The 19,580-nt window shown below is 45.5% G+C and overlaps 1 protein-coding gene across 1 annotated transcript in view; it reads right to left on the reverse strand.

The window, feature by feature from the left end:
- rtkn2 (rhotekin 2) overlaps positions 1–18,282 on the reverse strand; it is a 33,055-nt gene extending 14,773 nt beyond the window's left edge. The window contains exons 1-8 of the mRNA XM_078224309.1: positions 18,199–18,282; positions 16,574–16,773; positions 12,292–12,350; positions 11,084–11,137; positions 10,888–11,005; positions 8,117–8,317; positions 6,718–6,812; positions 1,424–1,530 (exon numbers count right to left, since the gene is read on the reverse strand). Coding sequence (XP_078080435.1) covers positions 1,424–1,530; positions 6,718–6,812; positions 8,117–8,317; positions 10,888–11,005; positions 11,084–11,137; positions 12,292–12,350; positions 16,574–16,773; positions 18,199–18,282 — 918 coding nt within the window. The remainder of the gene's footprint in view (positions 1–1,423; positions 1,531–6,717; positions 6,813–8,116; positions 8,318–10,887; positions 11,006–11,083; positions 11,138–12,291; positions 12,351–16,573; positions 16,774–18,198) is intronic.
- Between the last annotated feature and the right edge of the window lie 1,298 nt (positions 18,283–19,580).

The raw sequence follows: 19,580 nt of genomic DNA on the forward strand, positions 1-19,580 counted from the left end.
GGAATATTTTACAATTTGCTTCAGAAAATGAATGGCCAATTCAGGTTCTCACATTTGGCACATGCAGGATTAGTTGACCGTTTTAAATACACTGGAAGATTTCAATCAAAGGCAGCTGTTAGTAGTTTAGATGGAGGCTGCTGTTATGCTGGCTGGAGATGTGCTTAGTGTAACAAGATGGAAACAGTATGCAAATACTCCCCAGTAATCACATTTAACCATCTGTACACACACATCAGTTTTTCCTTAATGAGGCCTGTATTTTTTGGTCCTGGCTTGCTGAATGTGTAGATTCAAAGTGCTGATATGTGAAACTGAGATGATAGGTTTTTTGTGTTTAATCTTTCTTTAGTCTATTATAGGAGTTGTTGAGGTTGCTCCATCATTTTCCCATTATCTACATGATGAAAGCAACAAGTTTAAACAGGCGCAGCCCATACTGCCAGCAAGGAGCTTGGCGACCTCCCCCTGACCCTACCTAAATGCTACTGCAATAATCGTCCAAAAAATCAAACCCCCATCATTCACCTGCATTCTCAGTTTCAACACAAACAACTTCAACACACAAACAGTGACAGCAGCCAGCACCAAGACGCCAGTCCAAAGACTGCCTAACCAGGTCCTGCCTATGATTAGATAGTTAATTGGTCAGCCTTAAAGCCGGGGGTGTCCTGGCTGAGCGAGACCCACATCAGGAACGAGCGACACAAACATTCCACTGCTACCAACAGAAACGCAGCATGAGCCACGCGTGCTCAACAGAGTGTGCCAGGGAGAAAGAGAGAGAGGGAGGGAGGGAGAGTGCGGCAAGGGGGAGAGAGTGTGCCAAGTGATCGACAGAAAGAGAGAACACCATGTGACTGACAGAGAACGGGCAGAGGGCAAGCGAGTGCCAAGCGATCACTAGAATAAGTATAAAGCTATTGATGTAGTGATTGCCGCTGAAGCAGATTATCTGCTCACTGCCGTTTGCGGGATCTTGCTGTGTGCAAATTATCAGCCTTGTTTACTACAGTAATTACATTTCAAATATACTTCTTTGACTATGAAGGATTTGAGATATCTGGAGGATGGATATAGCTTCTCCTGGCTGGCACAGACAGGATGTTCTCCTGCAGCACATATTGAGAAATAAATGTTGGTGCAGGAACTGGGGAGGCAGAAAGAGGAAAGGAGGAAGTCTTCTGGGAAGAAAATGGTGAGCAGTAAAGGTTTGTTCCTTATTTTAACTGAAGCAAAGACAACTGCTTTGTACTCCTCCTAACACTTGGAGTGAATAGATTGGACGCAAAAGCCCAAAACACTGAAGAACTGGGGGAACAGGAACAAAAGGGCCTGTTTGGAAACGGTATGGATGAAATACTACTTCAGAATGGCTTGCAATGGTACAAGATAGCCAAGCTATGTCTGGGGTCAGTCTTACCTCCAGATTGAGATACCCAGTCATCATATCCGTGGTCATACACAAAGGCTGAGCAACTAACCGGCAGCACAGGTTTCCATATAAGGGCAGCCAGAAAGAAGATTCCTCTAGAAAGTGAAACACGGTAATGAAAATTACACAGTGGCTACACTTTCAACATCACAGCTTGAATCCACTGGAGGAACAGCTGGAAGATTAGTCATTGCATGGCTACCCAGAAGATTTAGATAAGATCTGACTGGAATTATTGGTTTAATAATTTAACAAACATAGGCCCCAACACCTCCAGAAATTTATTTTACATAACAAGGATATTGCCCATGACATTGCTCAAGGTGAGCTGCAGGGCATGTGCTTTACAACAATAACAGGCGCTACTCGGCTTGTTTAAGCAGCAGCAGCATTCCTGCAGGAGACAGTCAGAAGTGGAACCAATTTTAAATCAGAGACAAACTCAGCGGGACACTAACACCATGTCTGAGTTAGTGCAAACACCTCCTTTTACCATATTTCATGGGGAATGCAGGGTAAGGAATGGCCAGTTTGACTGTGACAAATCAGGAAGCAACTCATTTTTTCTAGACTCTTGGAAGTTTTAAGCCTCATCTTGCAACTCCTTGCCACTGAATGAACTGGTGAAGTTCCTTCCATGTTGAAGTCAGCTGCTCCATTGACTATTCATTACCCAGTCCATCACTAATGGCTCTCCTCAGTATATAGGCTGGTGAAAAAGGCATAAAGGGAAGTCATGTTGGAGTTGTGTGGAACCTTGCTGAGGCCACAGCTGGAATACTGTGTGCAGTTCTGGTCACCACATTATAGGAAGGATGTGATTGCACTGGAGGGGGTGCAGAGGAGATTCATCAGGATGCTGCCTGGATGGAACATTTAAGTTATGAAGAGAGGTTGGATAGGCTTGGGTTGCTTTCATTGGAGCAGAGAAGACTGAGGGGCGACCTGATTGAGGTGTTCAAGATTGAGAGAGACACGGACAGAATGGATAAGGAGTAGCTATTTCTCTTAGTTGAAGGGTCAGTCACGAGGGGTCATTGGTTAAGGTGGGGCGGCACGGTAGCACAGTGGTTAGCACTGCTGCTTCACAGCTCCAGGGTCCCGGGTTCGATTCCCGGCTCGGGTCACTGTCTGTGTGGAGTTTGCACATGCTCCTCGTGTCTGCGTGGGTTTCCTCCGGGTGCTCCGGTTTCCTCCCACAGTCCAAAGATGTGCGGGTTAGGTTGATTGGCCAGGTTAAAAATTGCCCCTTAGTGTCCTGAGATGCGTAGGTTAGAGGGATTAGCGGGTAAAATATGTGGGGGTAGGGCCTGGGTGGGATTGTGGTCGGTGCAGACTCGATGGGCCGAATGGCCTCCTTCTGCACTGTAGGGATTCGATTCTATTCTATTCTAAGTGAGGGGTGGGAGGGTTTACGGGGGGATGTGAGGAAAAACCTTTTCACCCAGAGGGTGGTGAGATTGCCTCACATAGTTTAAAAAATTTTGGATGAGTACTTGGCACGTCAAAACATTCAGGACAATGGGCCAAGTGCTGGCAGATGGGATTAGGTGAGAGTTCAGGTGTTTCTAATATGTCAGTGTGGGCTCGATGGGCTGAAGGGCCTCTTTTGCGCTGTATGATTTTCAATAATCCCTACATAATAATCCTAAATGGCAGTGTATTCTATATGCATAAAACAAACTGGCTCACTATCACATCCCATCCATGACCATTGGCAAGGACAGGATTACATTCACTGAGCAGTGCATCTTGCAGATGGGACACAAGTGTGGTGGTGAAAGGAATGAAGTTTTATAGTGCCCTTTGACAGCACCATCCAAACCTGCAACGGCTGCCACCTGGAAAGAGAGCAGCACATGGGAACACCAAACCATACACCAGCCTGGCCTTGGAACCATATCACTGTTCCTTTGTTGTTGGTGGGTCAAAGAAAAACTTGGACACCTCTCCCTAACAGCACTGTGGATGTACTTACATCAGGTGCAGCAGTTGAAGGCGGCAGCTCCTTCTCAAGAGCAATTAGGGATGGCTAATAAACTTTGCCCTTGCCAGGGAATCACACATCCCGTGAATGAATAAAAAAAAGAAATTGTGGCCACTTAAAATAAACGATGCACCTTCCTTCAATAGGAGCACAGAGAAACTTAATTAAATTGCGTTAAACATTCATCACCTATCATCTTGTACTGGAAGTAAAAGCTATTTAAAGCAGCCATTGAAAAAATTTAGTGTCCAGGAATATGGTTTGGGGGAATGGGAAGCTAAACGTGTATTCTGACAGACCTGCTTGTCTGCAATCTATCAGTATTTTACTGACTCTTACTGCCAGCCTTCACATTGCTCTGTGAATCTTAAAATGCTTTCTATTGAAATATATATAAAGTGTGCCTTGGTTTGTCCTAGAATCAACAAGGATTAATGATTAATCTTTTGTAGACAACCCGGGAGGGCAACAAAAAAAGGTGCATAAAAAGAGGGTTTTTTCATTTTCTTTGTATCTTTTTATTTTTGAATTACAAAAATATTAGAGATGTTTTTTATTAATTTGTGGGACCTGGGTGTCACTTACTGGCCAGCAAGTTGCCCATCGCAACTCATCCTTTGAATGGCTTCCTCAGCCAATTCAGAGGGCAGTTGAGAGTCAACCTCATTGCTGTGGCACATGAGGCCAGGCCAGGTAAGGGTGGCAGATTTCCTTCCCTAAACAACATCAGTGAACCAGATGGGTTTTTCCAACAATTGTTTCATGGTCATCAGTAGATTCCAGATTTTTTTTATTGAATTCAAATTCCACCATCTGCCGTGGCAGGAGTTGAACCCAGATTCCCAGAATATTAGCTGAGTTTCTGGATTAATAGTCTAGTGATAATACCACTAGGCCATCGCCTCCCACAATGGGTTGTTTTATCAACAGTCAAGAATCATTAAATCAGGTAACACACAGAATCTGAAAACCTTGGAGTGAGTAGCCAGAGAACCACGTTTATTACAGCGCATCAACAGGCCATTCAGCCCAACAGGTCTATACCAGTGCTTATTCTCTGGACAAGCCCACATCATCTAAACTCTATCAACATTCCCTCCTGTAACAATAGATTTGTTTAAAGGGAAGCAAAATACCATTTGCCTCAACAACTCACACAATAGTAAGTTCCCCATTCTGTCCAATCCAAGAATGACGGATATGCCAGATGACCGATAGCAAGAGTGTGCGTGGGGCAGCTGAAGATGGGAGATAATGAGCGGGATTTTCCGGCCTTGCCGGAGGGGATGGGGGGGAAACATGGCAGGCCAGAGATTTGCGGCAAAACTGGAAAATCTTGGCAGTGGGCAGGACTGGGAAATCCAGCCAATGTGATCAATCCTCCAACCAGAGGTGGCAACCACGGACTTGGGTGGCATCACATGGTAATAAAGGGCTTGTAACTGTTGTCACGAACGTGTAATTATGACATTACAGATTTTAAGGACAGCTATTTCAAAGGTACATTTCTGTTTTAAACCTTTACACAAGCCTTATTAAAATGGAAGTAGGGCAGACAACATATGGCATCTTCCGGTGTTTTTTTAAATACTTTTCCAATTCAATCAAATCAAGTCCAATTCAGAGTCTCAACAAGTTGAGACATTTCCGACACAGGCTGACAAGACAGGGCAAGCGACCATTTACCCTGTCCTGGGCCTGATCTACATGAGCCAAGCTGATTGGAGGAGGGAAAGCAATTCCTCCTCCAAGACTTGAGCTCATTTGCATCTTAGCCAAAAGACCGAGATACCGCTTTTAAAAATTGCTTCATATGAAACATATGAAGCTTCAATGTAACCTAATGACCTCAACCAAGTGCAGCATCCGCATAACTACACTTGATCTTAGCCAAAAGGCCGAGTTTATTCAATCCTCAGAAGACTCATATCTCTAGAACAGGTTACAAAGAGTCATTAAATAAAACGCAAACACCCCTCCAGGGATGCCCATTGAATTGTAAGTGGTGTGAAAAACCCTTTTACATCTGAGGAAACAGGAGACAGGAAGGGACTTTCAAAAGACTTCAACATTATTAACTCCTTTGTCTGGTGGAACAATGCTTCAGTGAAATTCATAGCAGCCATTTTAAGTTTAAGAACTACGTAAAGTCTGTTAGAAACCAGCCAATTGCACGCATAGCTCCTGGAAGAAAAGAAATCAACTGATATTCTGCTGGAAGATTGCAGGCAACCTACAAGTGCCACACCCACAGAACGAGTGGGGAATAGTAAACCTTCTCTCTCTCCCAAAAACCTGCTGAGTCCACCTGAAAAGGGCAAATACCGACTAGTTGACTGCAGAAGGCATAGCAGTTGCTAAACTCACGTTTCGGCCTCTTCACTGCGGAAGGAAGGCCCTCCAGTGATGGGCCCGCAACGATATCTCACCCAGATTGATTTGAAATCTCACCTTTTAAAGTATTTCTTTTATCTTTAGCCACAAATCCTTGAAGGTGGCAACACAGGTGGAGAAGGTGGTGAAGAAGGCATATGGTATGCTTGCCTTTATAGGACGGGGTATAGAGTATAAAAGCTGGAGTCTGATGATGCAGCTGTATAGAATGCTGGTTAGGCCACATTTGGAGTACTGCGTCCAGTTCTGGTCGCCGCACTACCAGAAGGACGTGGAGGCTTTAGAGAGAGTGCAGAGAAGGTTTACCGGGATGTTGCCTGGTATGGAGGGTCTTAGCTATGAGGAGAGATTGGGTAAACCGGGTTGTTCTCCTTGGAAAGACGGAGAATGAGGGGAGATCTAATAGAGGTGTACAAGATTATGAAGGGGATAGATAGGGTGAACGGTGGGAAGCTTTTTCCCAGATCAGAAGTGACGTTCACGAGGGGTCACGGGCTCAAGGTGAGAGGGGCGAAGTATAACTCAGATATTAGAGGGATGTTTTTTACACAGAGGGTGGTGGGGGCCTGGAATGTGCTGCCAAGTAGGGTGGTGGAGGCAGACACACTGGCATCGTTTAAGACTTACCTGGATAGTCACATGAGCAGCCTGGGAATGGAGGGATACAAACGATTGGTCTAGTTGGACCAAGGAGCGGCACAGACTTGGAGGGCCGAAGGGCCTGTTTCCTGTGCTGTACTGTTCTTTGTTCTTTTAATTTTTGTGACAAAATCTAGTTATTTACAAATTGATCCTCTCATATTAAAAGGCGACATAGACCCACACCAACCCTTAGCTCACGGACCATTTTAAGGAAAAGCCTTTTATGTGGCCACGACACCGAAGAGAGAGGCGCACTCACCGTTGCCCAGGATGTGGAGACTGTGCGTCCGGAAGTTGGCTTCAGTATCATCCAGTTTGAGTGTAGTTTCTGCAAGCAGATGATATTTGACACCACTGGTGTGGAGAGGGTTGGGGGGAGTGGGCAAAGAGCACAATGTTACTCTGCTGCAATATCTACCAAGCACACTGGCCAAATAGAGCAAACAAATAGCAGAGTACATACATTTGGTGGACTCGATTAGCTCGAAGCTCTCGCGATTGCTGGGTCAAAAAATAGACCAAAGGTCCATTTAGTTTGCTTTCTACCTTCCCATCACTCAGATAATACAAAAATAATGGAGTTGCTGACTAACTACAGCAAACGTTTCAATCAATGGATATCTAATGGACTGAAAGCACCCAGTGGTGGAGAGCTTTAGGAACAATAGGTCCAAGGATGGCCTCAAGCAGGCTATACCCACCACGTGTCTGATAATGGAATCCAGGCACATAGGGTTCAAACATCGCTGCCAATCAGTTACTGGGAGGAGTATCAAGCCCCAGTTGAAGTTGCAGCTTTCATCTCCCTCTCATCTCGCGTCAACTGCGCACCAATAGATTGATCGCAAAAAACTAATGAATGCTGCCATGATGTTGAAAGACTCAGGGGAGTTATTGTTCACACAGGTTCGTTCGTTAGTCAGTCTCTGGGATCCCTCTGCAGTGCTGAATTCTTTAGATCTGGGTTGAGAGAGAATGGAAAGAGCATCCCTGTGAGGGAGGGATTGAGTGCTCTGGAATTGAACAGTAAGAAGTCTAACAACACCAGGTTAAAGTCCAACAGGTTTATTTGGTATCACGAGCTTTCGGAGCACTGCTCCTTCATCAGGTGAGTGGAGAGGTGTAGGAGCAGTGCTCCGAAAGCTCGTGATTCCAAATAAACCTGTTGGACTTCAATCTGGTGTTGTGAGACTTCATACTGTGCCCCACCCCAGTCCAATGCCGGCATCTCCAGATCCTAAATTCTTTAGATCTGGGTTGAGAGAGGATACAAGGAGCATTTCTGTGAAGGAGGGATTGAGAGCTCTAGAATTAAGGCAGAACCTGGTTGCACCAAGAGCCTGCTCAGTTTATACTGTGCCTTTAAATTCTGGTGGCCTGGACAAAGGGGGAAGAAAGTGGGCAAATTTGCAACCCGCTAAGTCCAGGGCGCTCGACAAGGGGACTTTCTGGGAAACGGCAGGAACACCGCCCATTCTGCTCTAATAAGAATTCCTGCCCTTGTGCGGGATTTGTTTGTTCATGTTAACTTCCTTGCTTAAAGCATCTGTATTAACATTCATCGGGAAGCCTTTTCTCCCCCACCAAATTTAACAAATCAAAAACAGTGTTAATTATATTGCATAGAAAATGCACACTGAATTTTGCAAAGGACTCACGCTGCTACTGGGTTTGCCAGTAGGACGGAGTCAAGGTCTCCACTCTCCAGTGCAGACACGAGCTTCTTCCCCGTTGACCTGCCGAGGGAGGTGCTGATTTTTCGGGCCAGTCTCTTCGGAGTGTTGACAACAGAAGGCCCCTCCTCCATGCAGCAGCTGTACACCTCCAACTGCAACTCGAAATCTGGCTTCACATCCTCACTGCACGGAAATGGTGCCAAGAGAAATGGGTGAGTGGCATCATCATCAGGACTTATTAGTTACAGATACAAATCAGAACTTGCTGGAAAATTAACAGCTATTGATGCACCCTGTTATAAAGGCACAAATTGGCCAACTCACCCAGAGGGTTAAATATAGGTCAGGAGGTTCAAATCTCCAGAACTCGGTCAATCTCTGCTATTTACTTCACACAGACAGCGTCCTATCTTTAGCCTCCGTTATTTTATTAGTGTACACTAAGTGTCCATTAAACATGCCACGGAATACTAAGTAATAGCAAAAACACCCTTTCAACAGGATAATTGTTAATGACTGGTAATCAAAAACATTTTTCGGCTAAAGGGTGCGAGTAAAAGACTGATTAACGCGTGTGCTGCAACATGCCCTCTCCACCGAGACCTTGCTCATTATATCCGAGTTACTGCTATCCAAGGAAAGAATCAACTTAAAGAAACAAAGTCAACCTCAGAACATCTACAAGCAGTCTGCGCATCAATGCTGAAATGAGGCAAATACTTTAATGAAGACATCCAATAGACTGGGTAGATTCAGAAAGAATGTTCCTGATGGCGGCAGAGTCCAGAACTAGGGGCCATTGTTTGAGAATAAGGGGTAAACCTTTTAGGGATGAGGAGAGATTTCTTCACCTAGAGAGTGGTGAATGCGTGGAATTCAATACCATCGAGTGTACTGGAGGCCAAAACATTGTCTAATTTCAAGAAGAAATTAGATCTAGCTCTCGGGGCTGAAGGGATTAAGAGGTGGGTGGGGGACGGAGGGGGGGAAGAGGTGGAATAAGGATATTGATGATCAGCCGCGATTATTATGAATGGTGGAGCAGGCTCAAAGGGCCTCCTCCTGCTTCTAGTTTCTATGTTTAATACAAACAAAATGAAATATTAACAAGGAGGGTTAAGAACTGTTCATTCCTTAGCAGCTGGACTCATTGTAAAAAAGAACAGTTACTGTTCAAAAAGATGAAAGGGATTTTAGGATCACTATCTCAACAGTGAAGGAAAACCGAATGATTCAATCGTCATCCTGAAGGTCAGGATTGTGCCCATGGTCAGTGCAGCTAGACACAACATTCCAACAGCTGTATTACACTCAGAACAGGAGGAGGCCAATCAGCCCTGTACAGCCTGTTCTGCCATGCAATAAGATCATGGTGAATCGGTATTTTAACTCTGTTCATCTGCTGTGGTTCCATATTCCTTAATACTATTACCCAACAAGAATCTCGCTCAGTTTCGAAACTGTTAATTCACCCCCAGCCTCTGCAGGAGGAAAATGTTCCAGAATCTCACTTTGCAAGAAATGTTTTCCTGAATGGCCTGGTTAAGGTTAAGGTCATGTCCCCTTTTTCTATATCTCCACCTCCATCAAATTGGACAGTTTCTCTTTCCTACCTTATTTAATCATCTTAAACACCACAATTAGAGTACCCCTTAAAACTTTTAAACTTGAGGGAACTCAAGCCTAATCGATGAAAACTGTCATCGTAAACTAATCCTACTATCATTCTGGTGAATCTGCACTCTACTCTGCCCCCTTCTTACTGGCTCACCAGCGCTTAGGGCAATGAAGGGCAGGGTGGCAAATGCTGGTCTAGCCAACGACACCTAAATTCCATGAAGGATAATTTAAATAAAACCTTCCAAAACCAATATAATCCTGCCCGATGTATCCAGGATGGACACACACAGCTCCAATCGGTCAGCCCTGGTGTGAAGTTAACCTCACACCAGGGACAGCATGGTCGTTAGCACTGCTGAGTCACTGCACCAGTGACCCGGGTTCGACCCAGCTCGAGTGTGTGGGTCTGCGTGGAGTCTACATGTTCTCCCCGTGTCTGCGTGGGTTTCCTCCGGTTTCCTCTCACAGTCCGAAAGACCTGCTGGTTAGATGCATTGGCCATGCTAAATTCTCCCTCAGTGTACCCGAACAGGCGCCGGAGTGTGGCGACTAGGGGGTTTTCACAGTAACTTCATTGCTGTGTTAATGTAAGCCGACTTGTGAAACTAATAAAATAAACTTCAACTCTGATCCTGTGTATTCAGAATGTGTCTGCCTTATCCTCGTCCTAAAATGATGTAGTAAACTCCTTGCTTTTGCAAAAAGACTTTTAAAAGAAGCTGGAAACTGAATTCTCAAAGCTTTTGGGTGAGACTTTGAACAGAAGCCCCATCTATCCAGAGGTAAAAGACCCTACGGCACTATTTGGAGGAGGGCAGGGAGTGTTCCCAGTCTCCTGACCAATGTTGCTCTTTCGAACAACACCTAGACCTGGCTATTTGTGTTCCTGCTGTTTGTGGGCCCTCGGAGTAAATCAGCTTCCATGTACAACACAGGCTACACTTTCAAAGTACCTCATTGGCAAAAAGAGGCTTTGGAACGCCTGTGGCCATGAAATGTGCTATATAAATGCAGGTCTTCATTCCTGACGAGTCCAAAAACTAACTAGGAATTAAAAGGATGCATTTTCCTTGTCTCCTTTCTAGTTCACACATGACACTGCATGCAATGTGAGACAGTTTCAAAATACTCACAAAATCATCAAATTCTCAAAGCAGATGTCAGTAAGAGTCTTATCCACAGTGACCATCTGTGTGTCAAAAATCTGAGTTCCGATCTTCACCAGGCAAAACACAGCAAAGCGCTGGCCCTCTAACACAAGGAGACAAGGTTAACACCATAAAACAAGAAGTCAAGAGTCAAAAACAAACAACGCTTTCCAGTACGTACTGCCCCGGTTGTTGAAGTGATCAGAGTCTTTCCACATTAATGGAATTCGAATATCTGCAATGATAAAAAACATAATCATCCTTACACACTGCTATAGTACAATAAGTGCACAAACAAAAACTACCAGGGAAGTTTCAAACTTCAGTTTTCCATATTACAGTTTTACAAAAAAAAAGGGGCGGCATGGACAAGTTGGGCCGAAGGGCCTGTTTCCATGCTGTAAACTTCCATGACATTTTCTGAGGAGCAATGAACTATTTATTGCTCGCCCTGCTGAGGCACTGCAGCACCACCACAGGGAGGAGGGTGTAATGACAGCGTGACAAGTTGACAAAGGCAATACCCATTCTAAATGTGAACCTGGGTGGCTAATAGGGGTGGTGAAACCTGGAGGTCATGTGATAACCCTTCTGGATAGGGCCTGCTTCACCAAGAAGCTTGGATCAAGTCGGTGTGTAAATCACAGTGGACACCTTTAGTAATAACTTTTAGTATTCAGGTTTCTGTGTCGGATTCCCAGCATAAACAGATTAGATTTTGTTGATGTAAAGCTATGCATTACCAGAATAAGGACATTTGGAAATAAGACAGAACAAGATTAGTATTGAAGAGTAACAGAGTTACAAACATATAAATCATCACCAAATTGCACGCAACAGTGCTTTTAACATAGCAAAATGCTCCAAAGCACTGCACACGAGCAGAAAATTTCTGACACCAAACCATTTATTCAGATATTAACTGATCAAAGGGAATAGGTTTAATGCAGCACCTTAGGAGGTATAGGGGTTTAGGGAGGGTTTCCGGAGCCTAGAGCCAAGGGAATGGGATTGGGGCGGGAGGGAGAAATGTGCAAAGAAACAGAATTGAATGAACGCAGAGTTCTGAGGTTTATGGGGCTGGATGAGGTTACAAAGACTGACTGGGGTAAGGCCAGGGAGGGATTTGAACGAAAGGATAAGGATTTAAAAACCCAGGCGTTGGTGGACCGGAAGTCAACGCAAGGTCAGCGAGCGGAGAGGTAATAGATGAATCAGCCTTGGCGCAGGACAGGAAACGGGCAGTATTTTGGATAAATTTGTGTTTATGGAGGGTGGAGATGGGAGGCTGACCAGGAGCAGGGATGAAACAGGCTGATGGTAGAAATAAGCTGCCTTTGTAACCGGAGATGTGGAATAGCCACAAAGTCGATGCACAAACGGTAGTACCAGATATTGCAACTCTTCCAGAGCATGCAGAGTGCTCTTTCATCTCAGTGTCCAACAACCTGTGGAGCAGAGAAAGAACAAATATTCAGCATGCTCACAAAATACTGACTCGAAAAAGAGTGGAGTTCACACAGGCAGCATGTAACATACTGCAATCTCTGTAACTATCATTTGTGATATGCTGCTGTGCAGATGTGCTCTCCAATTTCTCTAATTCCAAATGAGTACAATATTGAAGTATAATAGCGCCATTACAGAAAGCCCTTCATCAAGAAGAAAGGCTGATTTGTTTCCCCAGCATTAAAGGGGTCAGTCCCTACAGGCACATTTTAAAAAGGTTTCCAAAAAATAATTACCGCATTCCTTTCTGAAACACCAGATGGTACTTCTTGTGGTCGTACTACACAACTTTCAGTGACGGACATGATCAAACCGGGACCTTTATCCACTTTATACTGTATGGGATAATGTTGAGTGTGGGAGTGTTCACACAGATAAAAGTCCAGCAAAGCTGTGGGACCCTCTTTACTGTACAACAGTATTCATCAGGATTGTGTTACAGGGCAATTGTTCTTATAGTTTCTTTACTATGGTGGAGCTTTAAACAATTGATCGAGTAAGCTAAAGAGACAACATTAGGAGCTAGGTGGAAAAGGAACAATAAATCCTACATAATAGGTTTTCGGTGCTGGAGGCTACAGTTGAGGAGGAATCAACTGAGCATAGAGAGCAGATCTCTGGGGGTGAGCCGAGTGAGAAAGCTCAGGTGGTTAGGGGCTGTAAAAGACTGGGCCTTGTGATTGGGGACTCCACAATTAAGGGGACAGATAGGAGGGTCGGAACTAAAGGTAGGGACTCAGGGTTGGTGTGTTGCCTACCAGGGGCTGGGGTCCGGGATGTGTCTGACAGGGTATTCAGGACTCTTAGGGGGGAGGGAGATAAACCACAAGTTATTGTACATGTGGGGACACACGACATAGGGAGGATAGGGGAAGGGGATATTAGGCAGGGATTTATGGAGTTGGGGTGGAAACTAAAGGCCAAGACTGACAGAGTGGTTATCTCTGGACTCTTGCCTGTACCACGGGATAGTTTAGAGAGGAATAGGGAGAGGGAAGGTTTGAATTCATGGCTGAGGGGATGGTGCAGGAGGGAGGGGTTCAGGTACTTAAGCAATTGGGGCTCGTACTGGGGAAGGTGTGACCTCTATGAGAAGGATGGTCTACACCTTAATCAGAAGGGGACCAATATCCTGGGGGGTAAATTTGCTAAGGCAATGCAGGGAGGTTTAAACTGATTCGGGGGGGGGGGAGGGATCCTGAGTAGTGGGGCTGAAAGTGAGGGATGCATGGATGGGGACTGCAATGCACGGCATTGCAGAGGTGGGGTGGAGCAGGGTTTGAAATGTGTATACTTCAATGCCAGGAGTATTCGCAATAAAGTGGGTGAACTTGCAGCGTGGATCAGTACATGGGACTTCGATGTTGTGGCTATTTCAGAGACATGGATAGAGCAGGGGCAGGAATGGATGCTGCAGGTCCCGGGGTTCAAATGTTTTAGTCGAAGTAGGGAAGGAGGTAGAAGAGGGGGAGGGGTAGCATTATTGGTCAGAGATTGTATCACAGTGTCAGAGAGGAGGTTTGATGAGGACTTATCTGTTGAGGTAGTATGGGCGGAGATTAGAAATAGGAGAGGAGAGGTCACCCTGTTGGGAGTCTTTTATAGACCTCCTAAAAGTTCTAGAGAGGTTGAGGAAAGGATTGCGGAGTCAATCCTGCTTAGGAGTGAAAGTAATCGGGCAATTGTTATGGGGGATTTTAACTTGACTAATATTGACTGGAATTGTTATAGCTCTAGCTGGTTAGAGGGGTCAGTTTTTGTTCAAAGCGTGCAGGAAGGTTTTTTGACTCAGTATGTAGACAGGCCAACTAGAGGTGAGGCTATATTGGATCTGGTGCTGGGAAATGAGCCAGACCAGGTGCTAGACTTGGAAGTTGGTGTGCATTTTGGTGATAGTGACCACAATTCGGTTACGTTCACCTTAGTGATGGAAAGGGATAGGCATGAAACTCGGGCCAGTGGTTTTAGCTGGGGGAAGGGTAATTATGAGGCTATTAGGAGAGAATTAGGAAACATAGGTTGGACTAGGAGATTACAGGGACTGGGAACGTCCGACATGTGGAGTTTTTTCAAGGAGCAGCTACTGCGAGTCTGTGATAGGTATGTCCCTGTCAGGCAAGGAGGAATTGGTAGGGCTAGGGAACCGTGGTGCACCAAAAAAGTTTCGTTGTTGGTTAAAAAGAAAAAGGAGGCTTATGTTCGGATGAGACGTGAGCACTCGGGTAGTGCACTAGAAAGCTTTAGATTGGCTAAGAGGGAGTTGAAGAGCGAGCTTAGAAGGGCTAAAAGGGGACATGAGAAGACTTTGGTGGATAGGGTTAAAGAGAATCCTAAGGCGTTCTATAGGTATGTCAAGAACAGAAGGTTGGTTAGGGCAAGTTTAGGGCCAGTTATAGATGGCAGAGGGAAGTTATGTGTGGAACCGGAGGAGATTGGTGAAGCATTGAACCAATATTTCTCTTCGGTGTTCACGCAAGGGGACATGAATATAGCTGAGGAGGACACTGGGTTGCAAGGGAGTAGAATAGACAGTATTACAGTTGATAAGGAGGATGTGCAGGATATTCTGGAGGGTCTGAAAATAGATAAATCCCCTGGTCCGGATGGGATTTATCCAAGGATTCTCTGGGAGGCAAGAGAAGTGATTGCAGAGCCTCTGGCTCTGATCTTCAGGTCGTCGTTGGCCTCTGGTATAGTACCAGAAGATTGGAGGTTAGCGAATGTTGTCCCATTGTTTAAGAAGGGGAACAGAGACTTCCCCGGGAATTATAGACCGGTGAGTCTCACTTCTGTTGTCGGCAAGATGTTGGAAAAAATTATAAGGGATAGGATTTATAGTTATTTGGAGAGTAATGAATTGATAGGTGATAGTCAGCATGGTTTTGTGGCAGGTAGGTCGTGCCTTACTAACCTTATTGAGTTTTTTGAGAAAGTGACCAAGGAGGTGGATGGGGGCAAGGCAGTGGACGTGGTATATATGGATTTTAGTAAGGCGTTTGATAAGGTTCACCATGGTAGGCTTCTGCAGAAAATGCAGATGTATGGGATTGGGGGTGATCTAGGAAATTGGATCAGGAATTGGCTAGCGGATAGGAAACAGAGGGTGGTGGTTGATAGTAAATATTCATCATGGAGTGCGGTTACAAGTGGTGTACCTCAGGGATCTGTTTTGGGGCCACTGCTGTTTGTAATATTTATTAATGATCTGGATGAGGGTATAGCTGGGTGGATTAGCAAATTTGCTGATGACACCAAAGTCGGTGGTGTGGTAGACAGTGAGGAAGGGTGTCGTAGTTTGCAGGAAGACTTAGACAGGTTGCAAAGTTGGGCCGAGAGGTGGCGGATGGAGTTTAATGCGGAGAAGTGTGAGGTAATTCACTTTGGTAGGAATAACAGATGTGTTGAGTATAGGGCTAACGGGAGGACTTTGAATAGTGTGGAGGAGCAGAGGGATCTAGGTGTATGTGTGCATAGATCCCTGAAAGTTGGGAATCAAGTAGATAAGGTTGTTAAGAAGGCATATGGTGTCTTGGCGTTTATTGGTAGGGGGATTGAATTTAGGAGTCGTAGCGTTATGTTGCAACTGTACACAACTCTGGTGCGGCCGCACTTGGAGTACTGTGTGCAGTTCTGGTCCCCACATTACAGGAAGGATGTGGAGGCTTTGGAGAGGGTGCAGAGGAGGTTTACCAGGATGTTGCCTGGTATGGAGGGGAGATCCTATGAGGAGAGGCTGAGGGATTTGGGATTGTTTTCGCTGGAAAGGCGGCGGCTAAGAGGGGATCTTATTGAAACATATAAGATGATTAGAGGTTTAGATAGGGTGGATAGTGATAGCCTTTTTCCTCTGATGGAGAAATCCAGCACGAGGGGGCATGGCTTTAAATTGAGGGGGGGTAGTTATAGAACCGATGTCAGGGGTAGGTTCTTTACCCAGAGGGTGGTGAGGGATTGGAATGCCCTGCCAGCATCAGTAGTAAATGCGCCTAGTTTGGGGGCGTTTAAGAGATCCGTAGATAGGTTCATGGACGAAAAGAAATTGGTTTAGGTTGGAGGGTCACATTTTTTTTTTTAACTGGTCGGTGCAACATCGTGGGCCGAAGGGCCTGTTCTGCGCTGTAATGTTCTATGTTCTATGTTCTACAGTCTAGAACCAGCCTACCTCTTTGCCACTTTGGGCAGAGTTTGCCCCTGTGTGTGTCTCTGTAACTCAGCCATGTAGTGCAGGATGCGCGCATTACAGGTGAGTAGGTTTTTGGCAGCGTGTAGCACTTGATCCCGCTGGCTGGAGGCAGCAACAAGTTTGCAGATCCCTTCCCGCATCCGAGTCTCAAAGTTGATTTTTTCCTGGATATCGGAGCCCTATGGAGACGAGAGAGTCAATATGGCATCAGAAGAGGAGGCTATTCAGCCCATCAAGTTCATGGTGGTTCTCTGCAGACCAATCCAGTTAGTTTTATCCCCCTACTCCTTTTAAAATCATTGGTTGTCTCTACTTTCTCGGGCAGTCAAACCAGGTCATTACTACGCACCGTGGGGAAGGGTTCTTCCTCATATCCCCCTGCATCTTTTGCCCAAAACCCTCAATCTGTGCCTGTGCCTCCCCCCCGCCCCGTCCATATACCATCAGCCAAGGGGAATATCTTTTCTTTGTCAACTTATCCAAACCCATCATAATTCACCTCCATCAAATCTCCCCTCAATCCCCTCTGCTCCAAGGAGAACAGCCCCAGCTTCTCCTTTAACTTTGCCGCTGGAACCATTTGGGTAAATTTTCTCTGCACCCTCTCCGGACTCTCGCATCCTTCCTAAGGTGTGCCGAGCAGGATCCTCCAGCTGCGGCCTAACCAGAGCATAATCAATACCTCTATTTATGAAGCTCAGGATCCTATACGCTTTGCTCACTACTCTCCCAATACGTCCTGCCAGAGATTTACCCACGTGACAGATCCCTCTGTCTCTGTATACTTTTTAGAATTGCATCATTGAGCCTCTCCCTATTCCTCATGTTAAAGTACATCTAGCATTTGTTTCTCCACTCTGCCTTTCTCTGTCATTGCAGTTGACTGGTATCCTCCTGCCCAGCGCTCTCAAGTCTGGAATCAGCATAGAGCGAAACAGCGCAGAAAAGGCCCTTCAGCCCATCGAGTCTGTACTGACAATAACTACCGCTAACGCCGCGCCAATCCCATTTTCCTGCACTTGTCTCATATTCTTGAAAATTATGATACTTCAAGTGCTCAGCCAATACTTTCAACAGTTGTATGGTTTCCAGCCTCTGCTACCTTCTCAGGCAGCGCATTCCAGACTCCCAACACCCTCTGAGCAAAGATCCCCTCAGAATCTCCAGCCCCTTACCCTAAAACTCTACCCCCTCGTGACTGACCCTCAACCAGGGGGAACAGCTGCTCCCTGCTCACCCTGTCCATACCCCTCCTAATCTTATACACCTCAATCATGTTCCCCCTCAGCCTTCTCTGCTCCAGAGAAAACAATCCAAACCTATCCAGTCTCTCCTTATAGCTCAAATGCCCATTCCCAGGCAACACCCTGGTGAATCTCCTCTGTACCTCTAGAGCTATCACATTCTTAAATAAATTAAGTATTCAAATTTTACTCTGTCATCATTTCTACATACATCAAAAGAGCAGTGGACCTAGCACGGACACTCGGGGGAACACTACTGTTGACAATCCTCCAGTCCGTAATGAGAAAGTGGCAGAGCGTTAACACAAGCCTTGTATCGACATAGCGCCCTCGTGCCCCAGGACGTCCCAAAACACTTACACAGGCCAGGAGGTACTTTTTGATGTATAATTGCTGCTGTAATATTGGAAACGCAGCAGCCAATTTCAGCACAGCGGATAACATGTGAAAATGTCTACACAGCCCTGCTAGAAATTATATGAACAATGCGCTGGCTGCCTGGGAACTGGAGACCGCAAATGAAACACAAAATTAAAATATAAAATTCTTGTGCCCCGGCCTGTGACACCGGATTCCACATTTCAAAGCGTAACGTTTTGTTAAAGTACAAAACATTCTTAGAACAAAAACCTGCAGCTTACGCACAGATGGTCAACCTGACCTCAGTGGCCTACAAGTCCGAAATCTGGATTTGCCCATTGAGAACAAGCCCAGATTAGTATCTGGATTAAATGTGATATCTCAAGAGCAGAGACTATTAATAAGCACTATGTTTTATTACAGCCACTTGATGTTCATTCAGAACAGTCTGGCTATTATTCACACTGTGATGCTGAGGACAGAGTAAAATCCCTCCAAGCACAGCATTCGCACCTTAGTCATTCCAATCAAAACCTAGGGTTGAAAATTCCAACTACAACCTTCATTCATTTAAACCTTCCTTCTCCACTTTCCAGCAAACCTGTTCAAGGAGAAGTTTAACTTCAACCTTTGGCTTCTGACCCCAGGTCTTTTAATAGCGGGGGGGGGGAGAAGGAGGGAGGAGAGATAGATGCGCCCCTGCTCCTCCTGGCCCACAAGCAGTGCTGTAAAGGCTCTTACCGTCTCCCTGAAGTTGTCTTTGCCTCCCTTCAGCTGCTGGGTTACCCCAAAGTCTGGGGCCTCCAGCTGGACAAAACTGAACCTGGAAAGTAGAGTCCGCCTGCCTCATTAATATTTATTGCCAGATTTCCTCCTGGGAGCCAGCCTCGTGTCCCATCTCCACTAATCACAAGCGGGTGAGTTTGAGATTTAAAAAAAGATTTTACCATAACAAAACCCATTTTTGCCGGTTATATAACTTCACGTCACAGCACAGGGATGGAAAGGACTGGTATACTGAACAGTCTCAAAATGTAACTACAAGCCAAATATCATCATTTCCCACCTCCCAGGGTTGGATTCTCTAACTCCCTCACTTTCAAAACAGTAAATGGAGAATTCGGGTGTTTTTTAATTAATTCGTGGGACTTGGGCATCGCTGGCTGGGCCAGCGTTTATTACCCAATCCTAGTTGCCCTTGTTCAGAGAGCAGCTGAGAGCCAACCACATTGCTGTGGGTCTGGAGTCACATGTAGGCCAGACCAGGTAAGGACGGCCGATTTCCTTCCCTAAAGGACATTCGTGAACCAGATGGGTTTCTATCAGTAGATTCTTAATTCCAGATTTTTTTTATTGAATTCAAATTCCACCATCTGCCGTGG

The sequence above is a fragment of the Mustelus asterias genome, chromosome 11 (genome assembly GCF_964213995.1).
Source record: "Mustelus asterias chromosome 11, sMusAst1.hap1.1, whole genome shotgun sequence".
In the NCBI taxonomy this organism is placed as follows: domain Eukaryota; kingdom Metazoa; phylum Chordata; class Chondrichthyes; order Carcharhiniformes; family Triakidae; genus Mustelus; species Mustelus asterias.